The sequence below is a fragment of the Natator depressus genome, chromosome 5, assembly GCF_965152275.1.
Source record: "Natator depressus isolate rNatDep1 chromosome 5, rNatDep2.hap1, whole genome shotgun sequence".
NCBI classification, from domain to species: domain Eukaryota; kingdom Metazoa; phylum Chordata; order Testudines; family Cheloniidae; genus Natator; species Natator depressus.
Window position 1 is genome coordinate 61,019,501 of NC_134238.1, and position 21,278 is coordinate 61,040,778.

The window sequence follows — 21,278 nt, forward strand, 5'->3', positions numbered from 1 at the left end:
TTGCTGTGTAAATGGGTCATAGTTTTCTTATTCTTTGTTCATTTTGTCATTGTCTAACAGAGGACAAAGACGAGTTAAACACAGTATAATGGTCTATGATAAATGGACTTTAATCTCACTTAGGGCTCCCTTATTAAACGTGACTAATATAAAACAGTATTAAAATGTATCCAAGAAATTACACTTTTACACCCACAAGTTTCTTATGAGTAATACAGTTAAAATACTCTGGAGAAAATAAAAAAGAAGCAATCATGTTAGCCCAGTAAATAACATAAAATCAAGTTATAGATGATTCGGAACCTTTTAGTCTCAAAAGCCAATCTATTTCAAAAGTTTCTAATAAGTCTAATAACTTGTTTTCAATGTATAAATTTCAATGTATAACTTGTTTTCAATGTATAAATATCTAGGATGACTTGGTATTGTACCACATTGCCAATAAAACCAAACTAACAAACTTTTAGATCCCATGGTATTCCCCTAACCTTTACCTGATGAGCCAGCTCATGGGCTATTATCATAGTAATCCAAAGTTTAGCCGACGCAGAGGACTTTTCAGGGTCATATAGCAAAGAAGATTCCCTGTATGTGGTCAGTCCCCAGTTTTCCATAGCTCCAGACTGAAAATCAGGAATAGCAGCTAGATCTAAAAATAAATAATAATAACTCACTTATCTGTGTGCTCTCTCTCTCACCCATTTAACACAGTATCAAACACATTTTTATTAAAACAAAGAGAAATAGTTTTCATTAGTTTCAGTAGTTCAAGTGCAGATTTTATATATTTTGAAGTTATATGAAGTATCAGACAAGAGTTAAACTATTAACTTGAAAGACTATTCTGGGTAGCTCAACACAAGATGCATGTCACAAAATCTGTGGCAAGTAATGACAGCACAGGACAGAAACTGGTTAACTTTATTCTGGAACTTCTATTGTGCAAGACAGAGAAGGAGCTATCCTAAGTAGGAAACTAGGTATTTTTCAACAGTTTTTTGTTAATAGTTTCCTTTACCTGATACTGGGTGGGAAAAACTCCCATCAACCTAAATGAAAAAGATAGGCCAATGCTGAGCTTGTTTTGAACATCTTACTGAGTGTATGGAATCATTACTGCTTACATTTTAGGGAATAAATACTTCATCCACTTTTCTACAATTTTTATTTCTTTTTTAAACATAAGATAATTTTTTCAACAAAGCAAGGCACTCGAGAATGTGTGTTGTGTGGCCATGTAGATATTTCGGAGGTGGTTGGAGTGCTTGACCTTGGATCTCAAATCTAATGATGAACCTGAAGTGTGACACTATGAGAACATGGCTGTCACCCACTCATATTTCACTGGTTAGTTGAAATTCAGCCAGGTGTGACAACACTATGCCAGGTCCCCCATAAAACATTAGCTCCATTGGAAAGATGTGTAGAAGTGCCTTAAGCAGAGCAGTGGCAAAGTCAAGGAATTGTGATGTGATTGGAATAACAGAGACTTGGTGGGATAACTCACATGACTGGAGTACTGTCATGGATGGATATAAACTGTTCAGGAAGGACAGACAGGGCAGAAAAGGTGGGGAGTTTCATTGTATGTAAGAGAGCAGTATGACTGCTCAGAGCTCCGGTATGAAATTGCAGAAAAACCTGAGAGTCTCTGGATTAAGTTTAGAAGTGTGAGCAACAAGGGTGATGTCGTGGTGGGAGTCTGCTATAGACCACCGGACCAGGGGGATGAGGTGGACGAGGCTTTCTTCCGGCAACTAACGGAAGTTACTAGATCGCAGGCCCTGGTTCTCATGGGAGACTTCAATCACCCTGATATCTGCTGGGAGAGCAATACAGCGGTGCACAGACAATCCAGAAAGTTTTTGGAAAGGGGAGGGGACAATTTCCTGGTGCAAGCGCTGGAGGAACCAACTAGGGGCAGAGGTCTTCTTGACCTGCTGCTCACAAACCGTGAAGAATTAGTAGGGGAAGCAAAAGTGGATGGGAACCTGGGAGGCAGTGACCATGAGATGGTCGAGTTCAGGATCCTGACACAAGGAAGAAAGGAGAGCAGCAGAATATGGACCCTGGACTTCAGAAAAGCAGACTTTGACTCCCTCAGGGAACTGATGAGCAGGATCCCCTAGGAGAATAACATGAGCGGGAAAGGAGTCCAGGAGAGCTGGCTGTATTTTAAAGAATCCTTATTGAGGTTACAGGGACAAACCATCCCGATGTGTAGAAAGAATAGTAAATATGGCAGGTGACCAGCTTGGCTTAACAGTGAAATCCTTGCTGATCTTAAACACAAAAAAGAAGCTTACAAGAAGTGGAAGATTGGACAAATGACCAGGGAAGAGTATAAAAATATTGCTCGGGCATGCAGGAGTGAAATCAGGAAGGCCAAATCACACTTGGAGTTGCAGCTAGCAAGAGATGTTAAGAGTAACAAGAAGGGTTTCTTCAGGTATGTTAGCAACAAGAAGAAAGTCAAGGAAAGTGTAGGCCCCTTACTGAATGAGGGAGGCAACCTAGTGACAGAGGATGTGGAAAAAGCTAATATACTCAATGCTTTTGTTGCCTATGTCTTCATGAACAAGGTCAGCTCCCAGACTACTGCACTGGGCAGCACAGCATGGGGAGGAGGTGACCAGCCCTCTGTGGAGAAAGAAGTGGTTCGGGACTATTTAGAAAAGCTGGACGAGCACAAGTCCATGGGGCCGGATACGCTGCATCCGAGAGTGCTAAAGGAGTGGGCAGATGTGATTGCAGAGCCATTGGCCATTATCTTTGAAAACTCATGGCGATCGGGGGAGGTCCCGGACGACTGGAAAAAGGCTAATATGGTGCCCATCTTTAAAAAAGGGAAGAAGGAGCATTCAGGGAACTACAGGCCAGTCAGCCTCACCTCAGTCCCTGGAAAAATCATGGAGCAGGTCCTCAAGGAATCAATTCTGAAGCACTTAGAGGAGAGGAAAGTGATCAGGAACCGTCAGCATGGATTCATCAAGGGCAAGTCATGCCTGACTAATCTAATTGCCTTCTATGATGAGATAACTGGCTCTGAGGATGAGGGGAAAGCAGAGGATGTGTTATTCCTTGACTTTAGCAAAGCTTTTGACACGGTCGCCCACAGTATTCCTGCCAGCAAGTTGAAGAAGTATGGGCTGGATGAATGGACAATAAGGTGGATAGAAAGCCGGCTAGATTGTCGGGCTCAACGGGTAGTGATCAATGGCTCCATGTCTAGTTGGCAGCCAGTATCAAGTGGAGTGCCCCAAGGGTCGGTCCTGGGGCCGGTTTTATTCAATATCCTCATTAATGATCTGGAGGATGGGGTGGATTGCACCCTCAGCAAGTTCGCAGATGACACTAAACTGGGAGGAGAGGTAGATACGCTGGAGGGTAGGGGCAAGATACAGAGGGCCCTAGACAAATTAGAGGATTGGGCCAAAAGAAATCTGATGAGGTTCAACAAGGACAAGTGCAGAGTCCTGCACTTAGGACGGAAGAATCCCATACACCGCTACAGACTAGGGACCGAATGGTTAGGCAGCAATTCTGCAGAAAAGGACCTAGGGGTTACAGTGGATGATAAGCTGGATATAAGTCAACAGTGTGCCCTTGTTGCCAAGAAGGCCAATGGCATTTTGGGATGTATAAGTAGGGGCATTGCCAGCAGATCGAGGGACGTGATCGTTCCCCTCTATTCAACATTGGTGAGGCCTCATCTGGAGTACTGTGTCCAGTTTTGGGCCCCACGCTACAAGAAGGATGTGAAAAAATTGGAAAATGTCCAGCGGAGGGCAACAAAAATGATTAGCAAAAAGAAAAGGAGTACTTGTGGCACCTTAGAGACTAACCAATTTATTTGAGCATAAGCTTTCGTGAGCTACAGCTCACTTCATCCGATGAAGTGAGCTGTAGCTCACGAAAGCTTATGCTCAAATAAATTGGTTAGTCTCTAAGGTGCCACAAGTACTCCTTTTCTTTTTGCGAATACAGACTAACACGGCTGTTATTCTGAAAAATGATTAGGGGACTGGAACACATGACTTATGAGGAGAGGCTGACAGAACCGGGATTGTTTAGTCTGTGGAAGAGAAGAATGAGGGGGGATTTGATAGCTGCTTTCAACTACGTGAAAGGGGGTTCAAAAGAGGATGGATCTAGACTGTTCTCAGTGGTAGCAGATGACAGAACGAGGAGTAATGGTCTCAAGTTGCAGTGGGGGAGGTTTAGGCTGGATATTAGGAAAAACTTTCTCACTAGGAAGGTGGTGAAGCACTGGAATGCGTTACCTAGGGAGGTGGTGGAATCTCCTTCCTTTGAACTTTTTAAGGTCAGGCTTGACAAAGCCCTGGCTGGGATGATTTAGTTGGGGATTGGTCCTGCTTTGAGCAAGGGTTTGGACTAGATGACCTCCTGAGGTCTCTTCCAACCCTGATATTCTATGAAAGTGGGAAAAGGACTCTGCAATCCTTACTTGTCACAGAGGGGATCTCAGCAGCCACATCCATATAGGTCAGTTTGGAGAGTAATAGTAGGGACAAGTCTGGAGGAGGGCCATAGGATCTAAGGTCACATGGATCCAGTGGCTCTATTCCTCGAGCAGGTGCCACAAACAAGGTAGTGGTATCTCATTGGCTGGAGTAATGGTTGCAGGGACAGGAGCTGCTGTTACCTGTCGGTTCTGTGTTCTCGGGGAACCAGGGCACAGTATCCAGCCTGTCTGACTCACGAAGGACCCCCCCGCCCAGCTTCTGCTTGAACCAAAACCGATCAGAAGAAAGACTTACAAAAAGCACTGAAAAGGCAGTGGAGACACACCTAAACCCCTGCCGACAAGAGTAAGAGGATTAAGGCAACTCCCCTAGCCTCATTTGCATAGCAGATGGGACAGGGAGGCATTTCCATTAGCATACAGAATGGAGAACGGAGATTCCAAGGTGAGAACCGCACTGAACTCTGGGACCAGAAAAGCAGGGAAGCATTGCATGATGGGGGATCTCTGCTCCATGATATTAATGAACCCACCCTTGCACACACCCAGCTCAGTAGTAATCAGACCAATTCTAGTAATAAATCCTTTATTGACATCCAAAATACTGGCCTAATTGCATTGTGAGCTCCCTTGAAGGAACACCCCTCATAGCCAGGAATGATCCGTTCCTATTGTCTAGCCTGAACAAAACAACTTTGGTATACTCCCTTGAACCATCAGTTTACCCATAAATAAATCTAGTGTTCTCCTTTGAACCATTGTTTTTTTTCCTACAAAGAACGCCTATCCACACTCAAGTAAGTGTTCTGATGTCTGGATCAAAATCTGCATCAGTTCCATTGGGGCTTCATCTTCTCCTGACTGATCGTGCTGGGGGCTCGGCCTGTCTCCAGCACTCTGGACTCTCAGCTACCACCACCACTTGGGAACCCTGACCGGTTCAAGCTTCATGGAGTGGTGAGAACCCAGCTCTCTCACTCTGGTTTTTTTTGTACTCTAGGTATAGTTTCTAACCCTGACTTGTGTGATCAGGTAGAGTTTTCTAAACCTGACTTTTGTAATCATATTTAAGCTAGATTTAATATTGTAACTGTTTTGTTTGTTTGGCTCTCCTTTTATGGTTATTACCTGGCAATAAGTAACTTTTATGGTTAAGCTGGTTGCTTCCCTCCCTCTCTCACTTGTGTGTTTTTGGCTTCCCCATTTGCGCTGCAGCAATGCTCCTCTTACCTAAGCTAAAGATCTCTGCAGCGCCCAAAAATCCTGTGGGGTTTGCTCATCAAGTGGATTACTACCCGAATAATTGTAATCATGAAAGTGGGGATAAGGACATGTTGAACCTGTGGCATAGGAGGATGGCATCTTGGAAGTGCTGTTTGACCCAGCCTGCTGACTCCAAGAACATATAATGGGTCAGCCTGGGAGTGCTGATTGACCCGGTCTGCTCAGATACGCTGTGTTAATATGTGTGTGTGTTCATCTGATTCTGGGGCTGGAAGAACCTAGCCCTGGGAAACCTAGGTCCTGCAGGATAGCTCCATTGGGAGGAAGCTTGCAGAAGGGAGAAAGTAGAGTTCTGTATGAAAACACAAGTGACACAAGCAGTACGTTGATAGAATTACAGAACCACCCCAAATCTGGTAACACTGCATTATGACCCTTCACCAGATTAGAGATTGGTTTAATCCTCGTAAAGACAGAGATTACTAAAAAACCAAAGTGGCAGAAATGTTTTCAAGTAGTATTTTTCACACATTAATTTTCTCTACCTGAAATATCAACCAACAGTGTTAACAAGGAGACAGCATACAATATGTTACATTATAAATGTGTTAATATTTTCACAGGCTATGTGATATCATGGAAACACAAAGAGCCAAGTGTTCCCTCCCCCACCCAAAATGAATGCCCAAGTCCATGCAAGACAATTCAGGAGGCACTGATGAACATGGTCTCCATATGTTGCAAACTTGACCCTGTCTAACAAACTATATTACATGATTTGTGTTCTATTAAACTCAACTTAATAAGGTACTTAAATAAAATGAATGATAAAACACTTACCCTGTTTGGGTAAGGGATATGGAATGCTGAAGTAATTCTCATAGAAGTCTAAAAGTTTCACTGCTGCATCCAAGGCATAATCAGCTTGGTTGATCTTGTCTGGTACAGTATATATAGATATCTAAAACACACAAGCATGGAAGGTTTCTGAATACGAGTATAGGTAGTTTATAGAATAGAAACTGATTTGTTCTCTGCCTTGTTTATTTCAATTATCACCCAAAAATATGAGCGCAATTAGCTGCTTGATGTAACATTTCCTGCCTCAGAAGTATCCTAAAATTTGTAAGAAAAGCATGAAAGCCAAGAATGTGTTTTTTAAACTGAATTTAGATTCAGTCCCTTTTATTTATTCACCAAACAGGTACAATTGCAGTGCAGGTTTCCCCATTTTACCCAGCCAAACTCAACCCTTTATTGAAGTGACCAGAGATGAGAGCACACAAACAGATTCTGAAAATAAAACTACTAAAAATCATAATTCAAATAGTCCATCTAATTACAAACCCATTCCTTTCTTCTCGCTCAATCCCATAGCAGCTACAGACATGTAAATCTAGTTAACCAAGACCTTTAGAATTAAACCATTTGAAAATTTTATTGTTCCTATCACAAAGCAAGATTGTAGAAAATGAGACAAATTTACCTTAATTCCACTGGTTGTCATCTTGCTGACTGATTTAAAATCCGAAACAATAAAGGCCACTAGATAAGTGCTCATCTTTACACTAACATCAAAATGGTCTTCAACTAGCCAATTAGCAACATTCACAGATTTCACCTAAAATTAGAGCACAACTTTTGTCACACATAATTCTATGGACTGGAACAACATTCATAACAGAAGGTTTGTGGAGCTTTTTAAATGTCATCACTATTATTTAAAGGGTCACTGAATAAAACAAAACTAAACTAAAGGAAAACTCACCCTTTTGTATGAACTTTTCCCTACCTATGCTTGTTATACTTAAAACTGAATGAAATTAGAGAAATAATTTCTCAGTTTTTTTTCAATTTGCTTTGTACATTTGATAGTACCTTGCTGTCTGCTGTAAAAGTCAATTGGTTTGTCCCATGGCTGCATAAAAGAGCCAAACAGGGAAGAGGAAAACAGTTTAAAGAGACACAGTGAACTCGAAATCTTTTTAAGATGACATTCAAAATTTCAAATTTCTAATTTCTGAAAGAGAACCCTCTATATAATATGTTCTTTTAAAAAAAATGTTTCTAATTGGTTTTTTGTTTTGTTTTTTTTTGCTGTTCCCCTATTTGTGTTTATAAGGGTCTCTTCAGCAAATAAGAAATTGACAATTACAGAGGAAACAGTGAAACCTACTGGACACAAAGTGCTATCCAACGCACAGGCAAACAAACCAAAAATATTTTTTTTCTTGCTAACAACTTTCAGTTATAGTAATATTAGATGCTACTTGCAGCTATAATGCAAGCAGAATTTTCAAACAAATGTGACTCTGTCCCTTTAAAAAAAAAAAGTAAAAGCAACCTTTAGCAGATGCTCAGGGGTACATTTCAATACAAAGATTTAGTTACATAACTCCCTGCATAGTTAATATATGTCACACTGCATCATGCTATTTATCCCATCCTCCAAACTTCCTTGAAGGTTAATTTTTAAAGTCTAGATGGTCCCAGTTTCATGTACAAAATATGAAATTATGGGCTAGATAAGGTGCTGAATGCCCTACAAGGTGCTGAATGCCCCCAACTTCCATTGCCTCCCATGGGAGCGAGGCTGCTCAGCATCTCACAGGACTATCCCCTAAATATGAACTTTAAAACAGCCACCAATGAGGAGATAATGCATTTTTCCTTTTTAACTCAATGTTAGAACTACTAGAAACAACAAAACACATATGAGCATCAAGGTAAAACAGTTTAATATCAAAGTGAATTGCTCTTGCCTGGATATTCTGCTCTGCTTTAACTTTTTCTTAAGCTAAACAATTCTAAAATGTAACATTAAAAATATCCACATACTATTGGCATATTAGATAGTGCGAGGTGCTTTGGTTCTCTCCTAATCTTAATGGAAAATCTGGCTTTGAAGGATGGTTCATCAAAACATGGGAAAGCCATGCGAGCAGCTGTTGGCTCAAACTGTGTTGATGCAAGTACCCTGTAATTAAACAAAGAGAAATAAAAAAAATCTAAATCTGAAACACGCCCCATACATTGCAGTATCAATACAGAACGTCCATCTCCCTGATGCAAGACAAAAAGGTAAACTTGATATTCACTTTGTAAGTAGGTACTTATATGGCCCCCATTTCGGCAGTATCTGAACAACTCACAATACCCCTTTATCAGGCCAAGAAGTACTAATACCCCCATTTTATAGATGAGAAACTGAGACAGGAGACTAAGTGTCTTGCCCAAGATCACACAGGAAGTCTGTGGCAGAGCTGAGAATGGAACCTGGTCTCCTGAGTCCCATAGCACCCTAACCAGCGGACCATTCTTCCTTGCATCAAAACTTCCAGGGGCATCAATAGGAGTTCTGGTGCATTAAGGACCCCTGAATTTGGTCCATAATGACAAAATTCAATTCCTTTCTGAAAGGACTGAAAGTCCCAACAAATTAAATATTGGAATGTGATTTGGTATAAATTCAATTCTCTATAACAAAGCACAAGTCTCAGTGAAGAAAGCAGAGGTTCTAAAAGAGAAATTAGAAATTAAATGAGAATAAAATCTAAAAGCAGCAATTTAGCACTGGTATACCTAAAAAGTATAGTTCACTCTTCAGAAACAAATGTTAATTGAAAAGAGGATTACCTCACTTCTCCTTCCTGAGTTCTATAGGTGCTTTTATAAAAGCCGTGGAAACTCTCCGACAGATTTGCAGAATATTCAATGCTAACAGTGTAGTTTTGTCCAACATGCAGTGGAAAAGCTGCCAGGAGGGCAATCTGCTCAAATGGTGGGTATTCCAAAACCATCACTTCTTTTTCAGTGTGAGTATTTCTCATTCTCCTTTGGATGGTAGCCCTGGTAATTTGCAGGTGTTTGCTGTGCAGGATGACTGAACTAGTTTGTTGGTTTACTGTAATCTCTATTCTGGCAAATCCAGTAAAAGTTAGAGTGGTAAGATTAGGATGGAGGAGAAGATCATAATGCACTGGGATGACATGCTTGGGAAGCCTCATTTTATCCCAAGGAAACGGTTTGCTTCCATTGCCAGACACTACATCAGCTGTCTCTCTGTTGTTACTACTGTGGTCATTATTCACAGAAACTGCAACATTTAAAACACCTATCGTCATCATCATCATCATGAGAGAGGATTTATCTGCAAATGGCAGAGTAGAGAATAAGGCTGCCATTCTTGCCTTGATTATGTTGATTTCCACATATGATACTCTAAAAAAGAAATATTTGTAAAACACAGTTAGTATTAAAGAGTTTTCTTTGTGGTAAATGTCATGGACATCACCAATGAGTACTGCCTATGATCTAAAAAAATAAGACCCTCATGCTGCAGTCAAATCCACATGGACAGACCCTTGACCTGTGTGGAGCCCAAATGACTTCTGGCATAGAATCATAGAAGATTAGGGTTGGAAGAGACGTGGGTCCAACAGCAAGATCAGGCCTAAACTACCTTCACGTTCTGTAACCACCTGTGTCTATTTCCATTAGCAAAGAGATTTATACACTTTTTCTTGCCATGGTCCTTCAATTCCTCTTAATTTAAAATGTCTCTGAAGGCAAACCTTTCAGGCTGTCAGTAACCTTTGATATTTTTAAAGCCACAGTATACTCACTGGTTATAAAGAAATGAGAACAAGTTTTAATTGCAGTGGTATTTACTGGGAGAGAATATAAACACATAAACCCACAAAACATTATACAAAAAACAAAAGTAACAACAGAAAATGCAATTCTTATTCCTGACATACAGCCCCTGAAAGGAGCAAATAGAAGGGGATGAAGATATTTTTGAGGCTCTTGATAGAAAAGAGATCAGTAGTTTCATAATTTAGCAGACTCATGCCAAGCAGTTTCTTCTGGAGTTTTTAACTGTATATGAAAAATATTAATGTCCTGCATGAATATTTGTGAGAAGGCCTTTCCTGGCATGAGTCTGACACCTGCACAGCTTATTTTCGGGGCATGGTGCCCAAACAATGTTTTGTGGGTTTTAAGATCTGTAGCGGGTGCAGAGTTGTGAAGCAGATGACGTTGGGAGTGCCCAGGTCAGCGTGCTGGCGGTGTAATGTTGGGGTGCCCAGGTGGCAGTGGTGGGGTGCTCGGGGGCGCTGCGGGGCTGGCAGTGGGGTGCAGCCTCGGGGTGCCGGGGGGGGGTGTCGGTGGGAGCAGCGGGGGCGCATTGCGAGGGGCGCCCTCTGGGAGCGGGCGCTGCAGCGCGGGCTGGGCTGGGCCGGGCCGCAGGAGAGGCGGTGTCAGGGCGGCGGGCTGCGCAGCCCCCTCAGCGACACGCTGCCCTGGCTGCTGCCCGCGTTTGGCGGTGAAATGCGGCTCGGCTCAGCCCGCTCACCCGCCCCCGCCCCGCTGCCGCCAGAGGGAGGGAACCGGGACCCCTCCCCCATCTGGGCCCGGGCCTCGTGTCCCCTCGCCCCGGGAAGCGAGGCGGCTCCGCTGGCGCCGCGCCGGAGCCCGGGCCCCGAACCACCCAGCTCGCGACCCGCTCCGCGAAGGCCGGGGCTGGGTGAGCGGCGCTGGTACCTGCTGCCGGGCCCGGCGGGATGGAGGAACCGCCGCCTGCTTTAGCCGCGCCTTGGAGAGTGAAAGTGAAAGCGGAGGTGCCTCTTGGGCCCTTCCAGCCCTCCCGCCCCCAGGCTCTGTTCTCGGCACCCCCACGCTCCGGGCCTGGCCCCAGCAGCAAGGCGGTTCGGGCGACCCTACGATAACCTAGCCCCCTGCCACCGAGAGGCAGCCACAGGGAGAAGCCCGATCCTGCGGGGTGCTGCGCCCTGAGTACCTGTAGCACCCACAGGAGCCCCTGTGGATCGGGGATGCCCAGGGCAGCGCAGGGTCAGGCCCCCGAACAAAGGAGCGAGTCCGATGTTGGCTCCCACCGCTTGTGAACGTGTGAACACTTACAGGTGTAGTGTATTAAACTGCTCCGCGTAGGAATGTGCTACTACCTCAGGCATGGTAAGAAACGACTAGTGTAGTAAACTGCTACCTGATGTAGCAAATGCATACAGGTAGTAGTTTATTGCACTGTAGTGTATGTGAAATTGCTACGTGTAGAAATGTACTATCGGTAGCAGTTATTTATACATGTAGACTGTAAGAAACAGCTTTTGTAAAAAGATGCTACTTCCCTCATAGGTCATGTTTCCTAGACCTTAAATGTTTTTTTTTTTTTCTCTTCTCTGGACTCTCCAATTTGTCCACATCTTTCCTGAAATGTGGCACCCAGAACTGGACACAATACTCCAGCTGAGGCCTAATCAGCGTAGAGTAGAGCAGACATCCCAGAGTGATGTTCTGGTTTTTTGCAGCGGTGTTACACTGTTCACTCATACTCAGCTTGTGGTCCACTAGGACACCTAGATCCCTTTCCACAGTACTCGTATTCAGCTTGTGGTCCACTATGACCCCCAGATTCCTTTCCGCAATACTCCTTCCTAGGAAGTTATTTTCCATTTTGTACGTGTGCAGCTTTTGTATGTGTGCACAAACTTTATAATTGTACTCTCTATGCCATTATCTCAATCATAGAATCATAGAATATCAGGGTTGGAAGGGACCTCAGGAGGTCATCTAGTCCAAATTTCCAAATAGTCATTGATTAAGATTTTGAATTGAAACTTATCCAGAACTGATCCCTGGAGAACCCCCACTCGTTATACCCTTTCAGCCTGACTCAGCCCTTTCAGCCTGTGAATCACTGATAACGACTGTCGGAACTGTTTTCCAACTAGTTTTATGGCACCCATCTTATTTTAGCTCCATCTAGGTTGCATTTCCATAGTTTGTTTATGAGAAGGTCATGGGAGACAGTATCAAAAGCCTTACTAAAGGCAAGATACACCATGTCAACTACTTCCCCCCATCCAGAAGGATTGTTACACTGTTAAAGAAAGCTATCAGTTTGGTTTTACATGTGAGACTGCTTGAATTAGCTACATCAGATGTCCTTTTTTAGCAAAGTAGGACCTGTCACTGCTGCAGGTAGCCGGGTCCTACAGATAGCGCGCGCGCACACACACACACACACACACACGTAAAAAACTGCAATCTGTAGGGATGTGCTACACCAACACTGCAATCTGATGAACCTAATTCCTACAGATAGCAGTTTCTCACACCATCACTGAGACTGCTATCTGTAGCAATTAGCTACATCAGATGGCCTTCTTTAGCATAGTAGGACCTGTCTCTGGCAGGTAGCCCAGTCCTACAGATAGCATTTTCACACACACACATTTGAAATACAGAGATATGGTCAATATTTCTAGCCTCAGATACAAATGTTACATGCATACAGGTTGGATAAACACAGTCAATAGGTCTTAAGTTTTGCAGTGATACCCCACATCAGCCATCTTGCATGAAGTATATATTAGCTATGTCATATCCATATCATAAGCATATTTTCATAAAGAATGTAGAGTATAATGTCACACCCCACATGTATGTTTGCTGATCTGCAAATAGTAAAGGATCATGCACCTTTGGGTGCAAACATTCATGACAATAGTGCAGAGCCATGCAAGGTCCATGATTCTGTGTGAGATGGCAGACAGTGAGGAGGGCCAGGCAGGTTTGTGGGTTTAGAAAAAAACATTATATATACGTTTATGTATGGGATACATATAAAATTAGTGGATGGCTAACAATGCATTATAAGAAGTTGGATCCCATGGCCACAACCAACCCTGTCTGACCTGTTTGGTACCCAGCATACACTGCCAAACCAAAGCTTCCCAAAATACAGTGGGATATCTATTAATGGTGCACCTCACTCTGAATCTATACAAGTGCTTCTGGTGAGTACCCTGATTGCTGAGAAAGGAGTCCAGGAGGCATGCACACAAGTGACATAGTAACCGTAGTGACTCTATGCTGACATAACTTGAGTTAACACACACTTAAAGTGTAGATATGGCCTTAGGTATATTAAATGTTTGGGAGAGTTAACAGGAACAGTATGAGGGTAGACTAAGATTCATTCAGGTCTTTAGGCTCAAGGCATTGGAACTAGCCTTACTGCACCCTACAGCTCAGGAACAAAGAGGCATATTAAAAAACAGATATTTATTTATTAAAATTTCTTGACTCAAGGGTGTATAACTCATGATTTTAGAATTCTTGTGGTTGTAAAGGTATCTTGGCGTTGTAGATGTGTGTTCATTATATTTTGAAAGGCAAAACTATGAATGGGTTGAAAAAAGAATTAGATCAGTCCCTCAGGATAAGTACATTGGCTATTAGCCAAGGTAATCAGGGATGCAGGCCCATGCTCTGCATATCCCTAAACCGTCCTTTGACTGCCAGATGCTGGGAGTGGACAATGGGATGGTTCACTGAGTCATTGCCTGGTCTGATCATTCCCTTAAAAGCACCTGGCATTGGCCACTGTCACAAGACAGAATACTACATTAGGCGGACTATTGGTCTGACCTACGATGGCAGTTCTAATTTTCTGCAAAAATTACAATAGATTTTTTTCCAGCGAGAAAGACGTTATAGGAGATAGTGTACTGCCTTTACTGAATATTTGAGAATCAAGTTGTTTACAATGGCATGCGGAAAAACACTAAGGGCTAGACTGAGAGGCAAAATAACAGTTGCAAAAATGCAATTCCCATTGGTGGATTGACTCAAAACAAAGTTTTGACACTAGGCCAGAAATTCAGTCAGCTCTAAAATGAGAAGAAAAAATTAAATTTAAAAATTCAGGGAATTCAGGGAATCCCAGCAGCAGATAAGACAACTTGGGAAACTGCTAGGAGACTCTATGCAATCAGATACAGTGATAAGGGGTTCTTTGTTTCTGAGGGGATATATGTAAAATGTTTCACTGAATTAAGTCTCAGGGATTATCACCATTGGCAAGTTAAAGCGCTCTAACTTGCTGCCTTGGGGTGTGAAAAATCACCCCCTCCCCGAGCACAGCAAGTTTGAGCGCTTTAAAGTGCTAGTGTGGACAGGCTCGGCTCCCAGTGCTCAGAGCTAATCCCCTCATCAAGGTGGATTACCAGGAACACTGGCACCCGCAGCAGCGCTTTGAACTTTGTAGTGTAGACATAGCCTCAGTAGGTTAGATCAGACAAAGAGTTGCATTGACTAGGCATTGGGATGCCTGTGCCTTTAAGAACTCAGCCCTGGGAAGCCAATGCTGAGAGGTGCTTTCTGTGAGAGGGGAAATTAAAAAAGCCCCTTTGCCCCCCACCATTTTCGCAAACACAGGTGTCTCAATCCCACTGGGGTAACTGTTACTCTCTGTGCCCCTGCCTGTGCCGGGTTTTGCCCTCTGTCACCGTCTGCCAGCACCTCACGCCAAGCTTAACTCCTGCTCCTCCCCCCTGGCCTGATTTTGCCCTTTAGCCCCTCTCCTAATTCTGCCTCCAGCTGCTTGACCCCCGTGACCAGTCAATTTCCACCCCCTGCTCAGATCCTGGCCACCCCCCTGCTCTGATTCACCCCCTTTGCCCCTTTGTAGCCCCTGTAAATAGCAGTCAGCAGATTTTTACAGCTAATAAGGGCAGGGTGAAGGGCAGTGGCTTCAGCAGATGAACTGAGCATGCTCAGTACACCATAAGTAGCACATTACTACAGAGCATGCAGGCTGTGGCTGTGGCATTGGCTGCACCAGGAGTACGAGCTGGGTCTAATACATGTTAGCTGATTGTGATTGACCCCTAGGGTGGGAGCCTGTTGTTAACCACATCCGGCTAAATAGCCTGGCTCTGTCTAGGTTAACGTTCTCTTTAAAACTGTGTTCACCAATATATTTGAATGCATGACCTATTTTCCTAGAGTAGCTAGGGACCCTGCGTTCTCTGGGGGCAAGGGCCCCTCTATTCAGTAACACTAAGAAATAATTTTGGTTTTGTAAAACTAAAAAAAAAAGAGTGTTTAGAGACTGTACAACTAAGATATAATTATAATAGCATGCTTCGTTTACACCTATGGTTCCACCTTATTTCCACCACTTTTTTTGTTCAGCTGTTTAAGGATTCCAAAAGTGCAACCCATAGAGAGCTGAGATATGTATATGATCTTCTGCAGCCACTCTGTTCATTGTGGGATAGACTGTCCTTCACCCCCACCCCCGGCTGCCTAGATTCCATCTCTGGGAGCAGAAGCAAGATCATAGGGGCCTAATTCTCCCTCTTCACTCCATGAGCAAATGGCCGCAGTGGGGAGAGTTGGCCAAGCAAGAGGGAGTGAAGTTACTTCCTTTCCTTTCACTACCTGCACACTCAGCAAGTTGGACACGTGAGGAATTGTAACTGAAAAATGACTAGGAACAAAATATTTGTTCTTTGACTACTTTATAGTTTACAGTCATGGTAGTTAATGCATGTTGAAACTTGATAAGACATTGTAATATAGATAAATCCCAATTCAAAATTTCTTCCTGGTGCTCCTCCTGGGACACTGCAAGTATGCATGTGTCTCTTACACAGCTCTGAGCAGAAAGGCCCAATCTAACCCCCTGCCTTAGACAGACCAATGCTAATGATTCTAACAATGGCAGACCACAAAGTCTGCTCTCTCTCTACAGCTTGTGGAGCCTTCGCCCTTCTCTATATGAGAAAGTCATAACCAATGTAACCAAATTAGTTTAGAAACAGGTTTATTTAAATAGATGCAACCCATATGCAAATAGATGTGTGTGGATACTTTAAGTTTTTAGTCTTAACTTTAGAATGCCTTATATCAAATTAGCATCAAAAAGGTAAGGAACCAATTTAAGCTAAATCTAGGGCATTCTGAAACTGAAGTAAGTATCCACACAAGGGAGTTGCACTGATTTAACTAAATCTGCTTCTAAACTGATTTAGTTAAATCAGTACAACGTCCTTGGGTAGACAGTCCTTAGTTTTCTGTTTTCCTTTGTGATGAAGTCAAACAGCAAACAGTATTATGCTGACTTACTTAATTACCACTTAGATGCTTTAAGAAAAATCCAAATTGGATTTATTGTTTATGATTAAAGTTTCTGTGGTAAACTGGCCAAACTTTTATTAGCAATGTTTGTATATCATGTATTAAAACTACAACTGTGCAGTCTAATTGTATCTCTTAGCAGGGGAGTAAGTGGCAAGTAAACCCCCAAATTATAGTAGTGTTATGAAATTAATCTTGTTGATTGCTCTCAAGACTACAGCAATAACTCAGAAACAACCCCTCATTTGTCTGGAGTGTTCAGAATTGTAACAGGGTGGCTTGTCCATGTGTTGGAGAGCCTGGGCCTACACCAGCCCTATTACAGGATGAGCCACATCTGGGTTGAATCAGATGATCCTGGGTAAAAGACAACAGGAAGCTACAGTCCCTGGTGGGTTTCTTGAAGTGAAGGAACTGAGTGGAAAGAGTGTCTTTGGCAGTGATCCTGACAATTCTTCAGGAAGGTGGGGCTGTGCCTCACTGGAGCCTGAGTGGATGATTGTTTTTGTTTTTGAGAACCTTGTTAATTTAATAAAAATGCAGAAGCTTCTCAGAAGGACTGTAACTAAAAGAGGGAGTGTGGAGTTTGTTTTGGTGGGGGAATAGGAAGGGCACAGGAGAGTACTGGGGGGGGGAGGGGTTGGGTGGCAGCTGGCCCTGTTATGACAAGGTTAACAGGGAATTGTATGAATTTACTTGTCTGGATAACTGAGCTTCTCTCTCACTATGTAGTGCTATCCTAGGGAAAACCTAGGCGAATTCTGATTGAACCTTTCTATGCCAATCCCAGAATCTGAATACAGTAGGGGTGTGTGTGTGTGTGCGTATATATATATATATACACACACACACACTAGCTGGGGATTGGGAGTTCATAAAATGAAACATCTGAAAATTGCGGTAGATACAGTGCATGAATTGTAGTATGGTGTAGGGCATTGCTTTCTTGTTCTTCAAACTACTGTAAAAGAGTTTCCAATGCAATGGACGCATCAGACTGTGAAGGAGTGTTGACTTGTTCATCAGTATAACTCTTATGTGATTGTGGGTGTCTTCTTTTCATCTGTTGAAAAAAATGGTTCATATAACTAATCATTTGTATGATTGGTGTTCATAAATGAGTGGTCTACTGTAACTCTGAATGTGGAGGGCTCCACAGGTGTCATTCACCATTTGGAACATAAATAGGTTTTATCAGTTCAAAAACTGTAGAAGCTTAAAGCCTTAAAACTTTGATTAGTATTGTAACTATTTAAAATGTACAGTGAGAGGGTTAGAAGTTCTCTGGGAGCATTCAAGCATGCTAATCTAAACCACCTTGTGAAAGTTACAAGTAGTAGCTAGAAGGCAGGTAGGCCAATAGCCTTATTGTCCATTTTTATTTTTTTGTCTGGTACAGACCAGACATCCCCTTACGTGGGTCCAAAACTCTTAGAAATGGTAGTAAGTTGTGCTATCATTTCATCAGACTTTGATCAGTGCAATAGCTGGGCACTAGGGCTTCAAATCACTTTAATCTTGGAGAACAGTGACTCTGGTCATCAATGTAGCTTTAAAAGATATACAGCTGTACAATCTCATATGCCCCCCACACCTCTCTCTCTCTCTTTAATCTGGGTCTTGTCTAACAGGTGTCTGTAGCCTTTGAGGCCTTTATGGAGAATCAGAAGCAACAGGTGTTTATCAGGGTTCCAAGTTGCTGATGCGTAAAAACTTTTGAGCAGCTATGGCAACAAAACTAGTTGCTTACAAGTTACATGCAGCATTTTTATACAGATGCTCAGTAACATGGGGATGAGCCGGTTATAAACATCTAGATACCTATGGATAGACAAACTCTTCCCAAAAAATTTCTGGCAGTAGCTTGCTTTCTCTTCAGTAGCTAGCCGCCTTGAGATGCATTCTTTTTCAGAACTTTCCCCAGGTCCCTGCATCATTTTACACAACTGAAAACATACTATTGATTTATACTATCCAGTGCCCATACCAATATGGGAATCACGGCTGCCTCAATTTTTTGTTAATCCTGAAGTACTGATATTGGGGGGGAGGGGGAGTTGAAATAGTTTGCGTTATTGAATTTTTTATTAAAATGTCTGCTTATCTCCAAGAGACAGTGGTGTGGGCCATACTGTCAAGTAGAAATAGCTGCAATATGTAACTATGAATGGTTTGACTTCATGACTGAAACTTGGTAGCCAAGCCTAGTTTTTTCTGTGATCATTGGGCATAATAGCACTTTCTATAGTTCCTCTGATACCTACACAATATGATTAGTATGACAGTCCTTGGCTTGAGGCCTTTCTCTAGCTATGTCACCCGCTGATATAAATTCACTAGGATTCCTTTCTTTGTCAAAAATGGAGAAGTGTTCTTCATACCATACTGATTTTGTTTTTCTAACAAGTGCACTGTTTTTCAGAACAGTTTTATGAAAAATACTGCACTGACCAATAACATCAGTATTTCTCTGCTGCACAATTAATGACCAAATGTTATGGTTTCAGAAATTGCTGTTTGTTTGGCAATAGAACAAAAATCCTATGCAGAAATAGGGAAGACAGCCCATGATTATAACTGTCTTTTGGGAGGAAAATTCCATTGGAGTAGATCGTCAGACCTTTGACTTCAGTTTAAAATAAAACTCAACAGTACAGATTTCAAGGTTGTTGGTTTTTTTTAAGTCTAGGATTTTGAAATGAGCTTGGGAAGGGGGTAAGTGCCTAAGTCCTATTCCTTTTCTATTTTTAAAGCTTCCTCAAATGTAAGCCCTCAGTACACATCTTTACTTTTAATGCCTTAAAAGCAGTTTTACTACCGTTTCAGTCTGTTTCAGGGATAGCTGCGAAGAAAAAGCATATATATGCATTTGTTTCACAAATAACTAAGTATAGGACAGCAGATTGTATTTTGATAAAATATTGCAAAGTTGTTTCTGAAAAGTTAAAAATCTTTCAATTGGCATCCACAAGAGGTGGCTATTTTCCTACTCTTGTCTCAACAAGAGTGGGTGACGACAAACTGAAAAGAAACTGAAAATAAAAGGACAGTTCTGCCTTCTGTACGGTTAAAGAAAGAGATGAGATGGTAGATGAGACGGTAATGTACTGTAGCACCTATTTGCTTGTTCTATTTATGTTCTGTATTTTATTTTTACTGGATTTTAAAATGTTTATGTTATCCTAGGCCTCTTTTACTGGTTTCAGAAAGACTAAAACAATCAGCCACTGAGGGTGAAATTCACTCTGTGCAGAGGGCCATCAGAAGGCCTGTGCAGCACTTAAATCGTCTTTCAAAGAGTAGGCCCTGATCAGCAAGGCACAAAACCTTATGATTTACTTTAAACATGAGCATTCCCTAGGATGTGTGAGAGCCTGAGCTAGAGCCTTAAGTGAGATTTTAGTGGTGTGTAAACCTTCTGCTGTGCCCTCTGCACGGGGGAGGGGGTGGCGGGAAACCCAGACTAAGATCTTAGAGCCAGCAAACAGCGTTTGGCGCATATAGCAAATACTTAAGGGGAGGCAATAGACCATCACAATTATCATAGTTCTTTATTCACTGATAAAGACAATTTTGGAGATTTTTCCATTCACCATTAAATCTTGGGAATTACTGTTGCTTTGTTTTTTTTCCTGATAACTTGTAACTATTTGCAAAATGTCTTTCATAAATGAATGAATATAAAATGTGAGCTGAAACTGTAAAAAATAATAAAACATATGTAAAACTGAAGATCTCTTTATTCACTCAGCTTCACATTAAAATAACTTTTGTAAGCAAGAGTACAAAATACAATTTCAATAGTTTTACTTCTATTATTCTGGGAAACAAATTAAAAACAGTCAGGTACTGAGGCTTAAAAGTGGAGCCCTGATGATTTGTAACAAACAGACAATGTTTAACTGAATTGGTTGCGGATTTTTAGTGTGGGTCATTGGTGCACAGTTTGATTGGTATTCTGTCCTCTGAGCATTTTAAGTACAATTTGTGCTTCTAAGAGTGACTTTGCAGTTTTGAGCCTTCAATTTTATCTAACCTATATAACTTGTACTTATAAACATAAATAAGGCTAAGATTTTGTCAGGGATATTTTTAGTATAAGACACGGACAGGTCACGGGCAATAAAGAAAAATTCATGGAAGTCTGTGACCTATCCCTGACTTTTAATAAAAATATCCCTGACAAAATGGGGTGCTCAGCTGTGGGGTCCCCACACCACCTGTAGAGGTTGGGTAGCTACCGGGGCTGCTCCCAGCGCTGGGAGCTGCTCCCAGCGCTGGGGGCCCCTACTGCCTGTAGAGATTCAGAGCTTCAGGGTCCCCTAGCTCGGAGGTCCAGGGTACCCCCGCCACCCACAGTGGCTGGGAGTTTTGAAGGACCCACAGCGCCTGTGGCAGCTCGGAGCTCTAGGGTACCCTACCCTCCATGGCAGCCAGGAGCTCCGGGGAGCGCCCACATTGGCCAGGAGCTGTGGGGGGCCCCTGCTGCCCACGGCATACAGGAGCTGCGGCCCTGCTGCCCGCAGCGGCTGGCAGCTCCAGGGGGCACCCAGCTCCTACGTCCACGGGGAACTGTGGGGTCCTCCTGCTGGAGCAGGCGACGAGGAGACCCTGC

At 42.6% G+C, this 21,278-nt stretch overlaps 1 protein-coding gene across 1 annotated transcript in view; it reads right to left on the reverse strand.

Moving 5' to 3' along the window:
- Positions 1-11,634, reverse strand: part of ERAP1 (endoplasmic reticulum aminopeptidase 1) — a 28,051-nt gene extending 16,417 nt beyond the window's left edge. The window contains exons 1-6 of the mRNA XM_074952877.1: positions 11,514-11,634; positions 9,347-9,931; positions 8,549-8,687; positions 7,197-7,331; positions 6,551-6,671; positions 495-649 (exon numbers count right to left, since the gene is read on the reverse strand). Coding sequence (XP_074808978.1) covers positions 495-649; positions 6,551-6,671; positions 7,197-7,331; positions 8,549-8,687; positions 9,347-9,894 — 1,098 coding nt within the window. The 5' untranslated portion in view covers positions 9,895-9,931; positions 11,514-11,634. The remainder of the gene's footprint in view (positions 1-494; positions 650-6,550; positions 6,672-7,196; positions 7,332-8,548; positions 8,688-9,346; positions 9,932-11,513) is intronic.
- Positions 11,635-21,278: the final 9,644 nt, after the last annotated feature.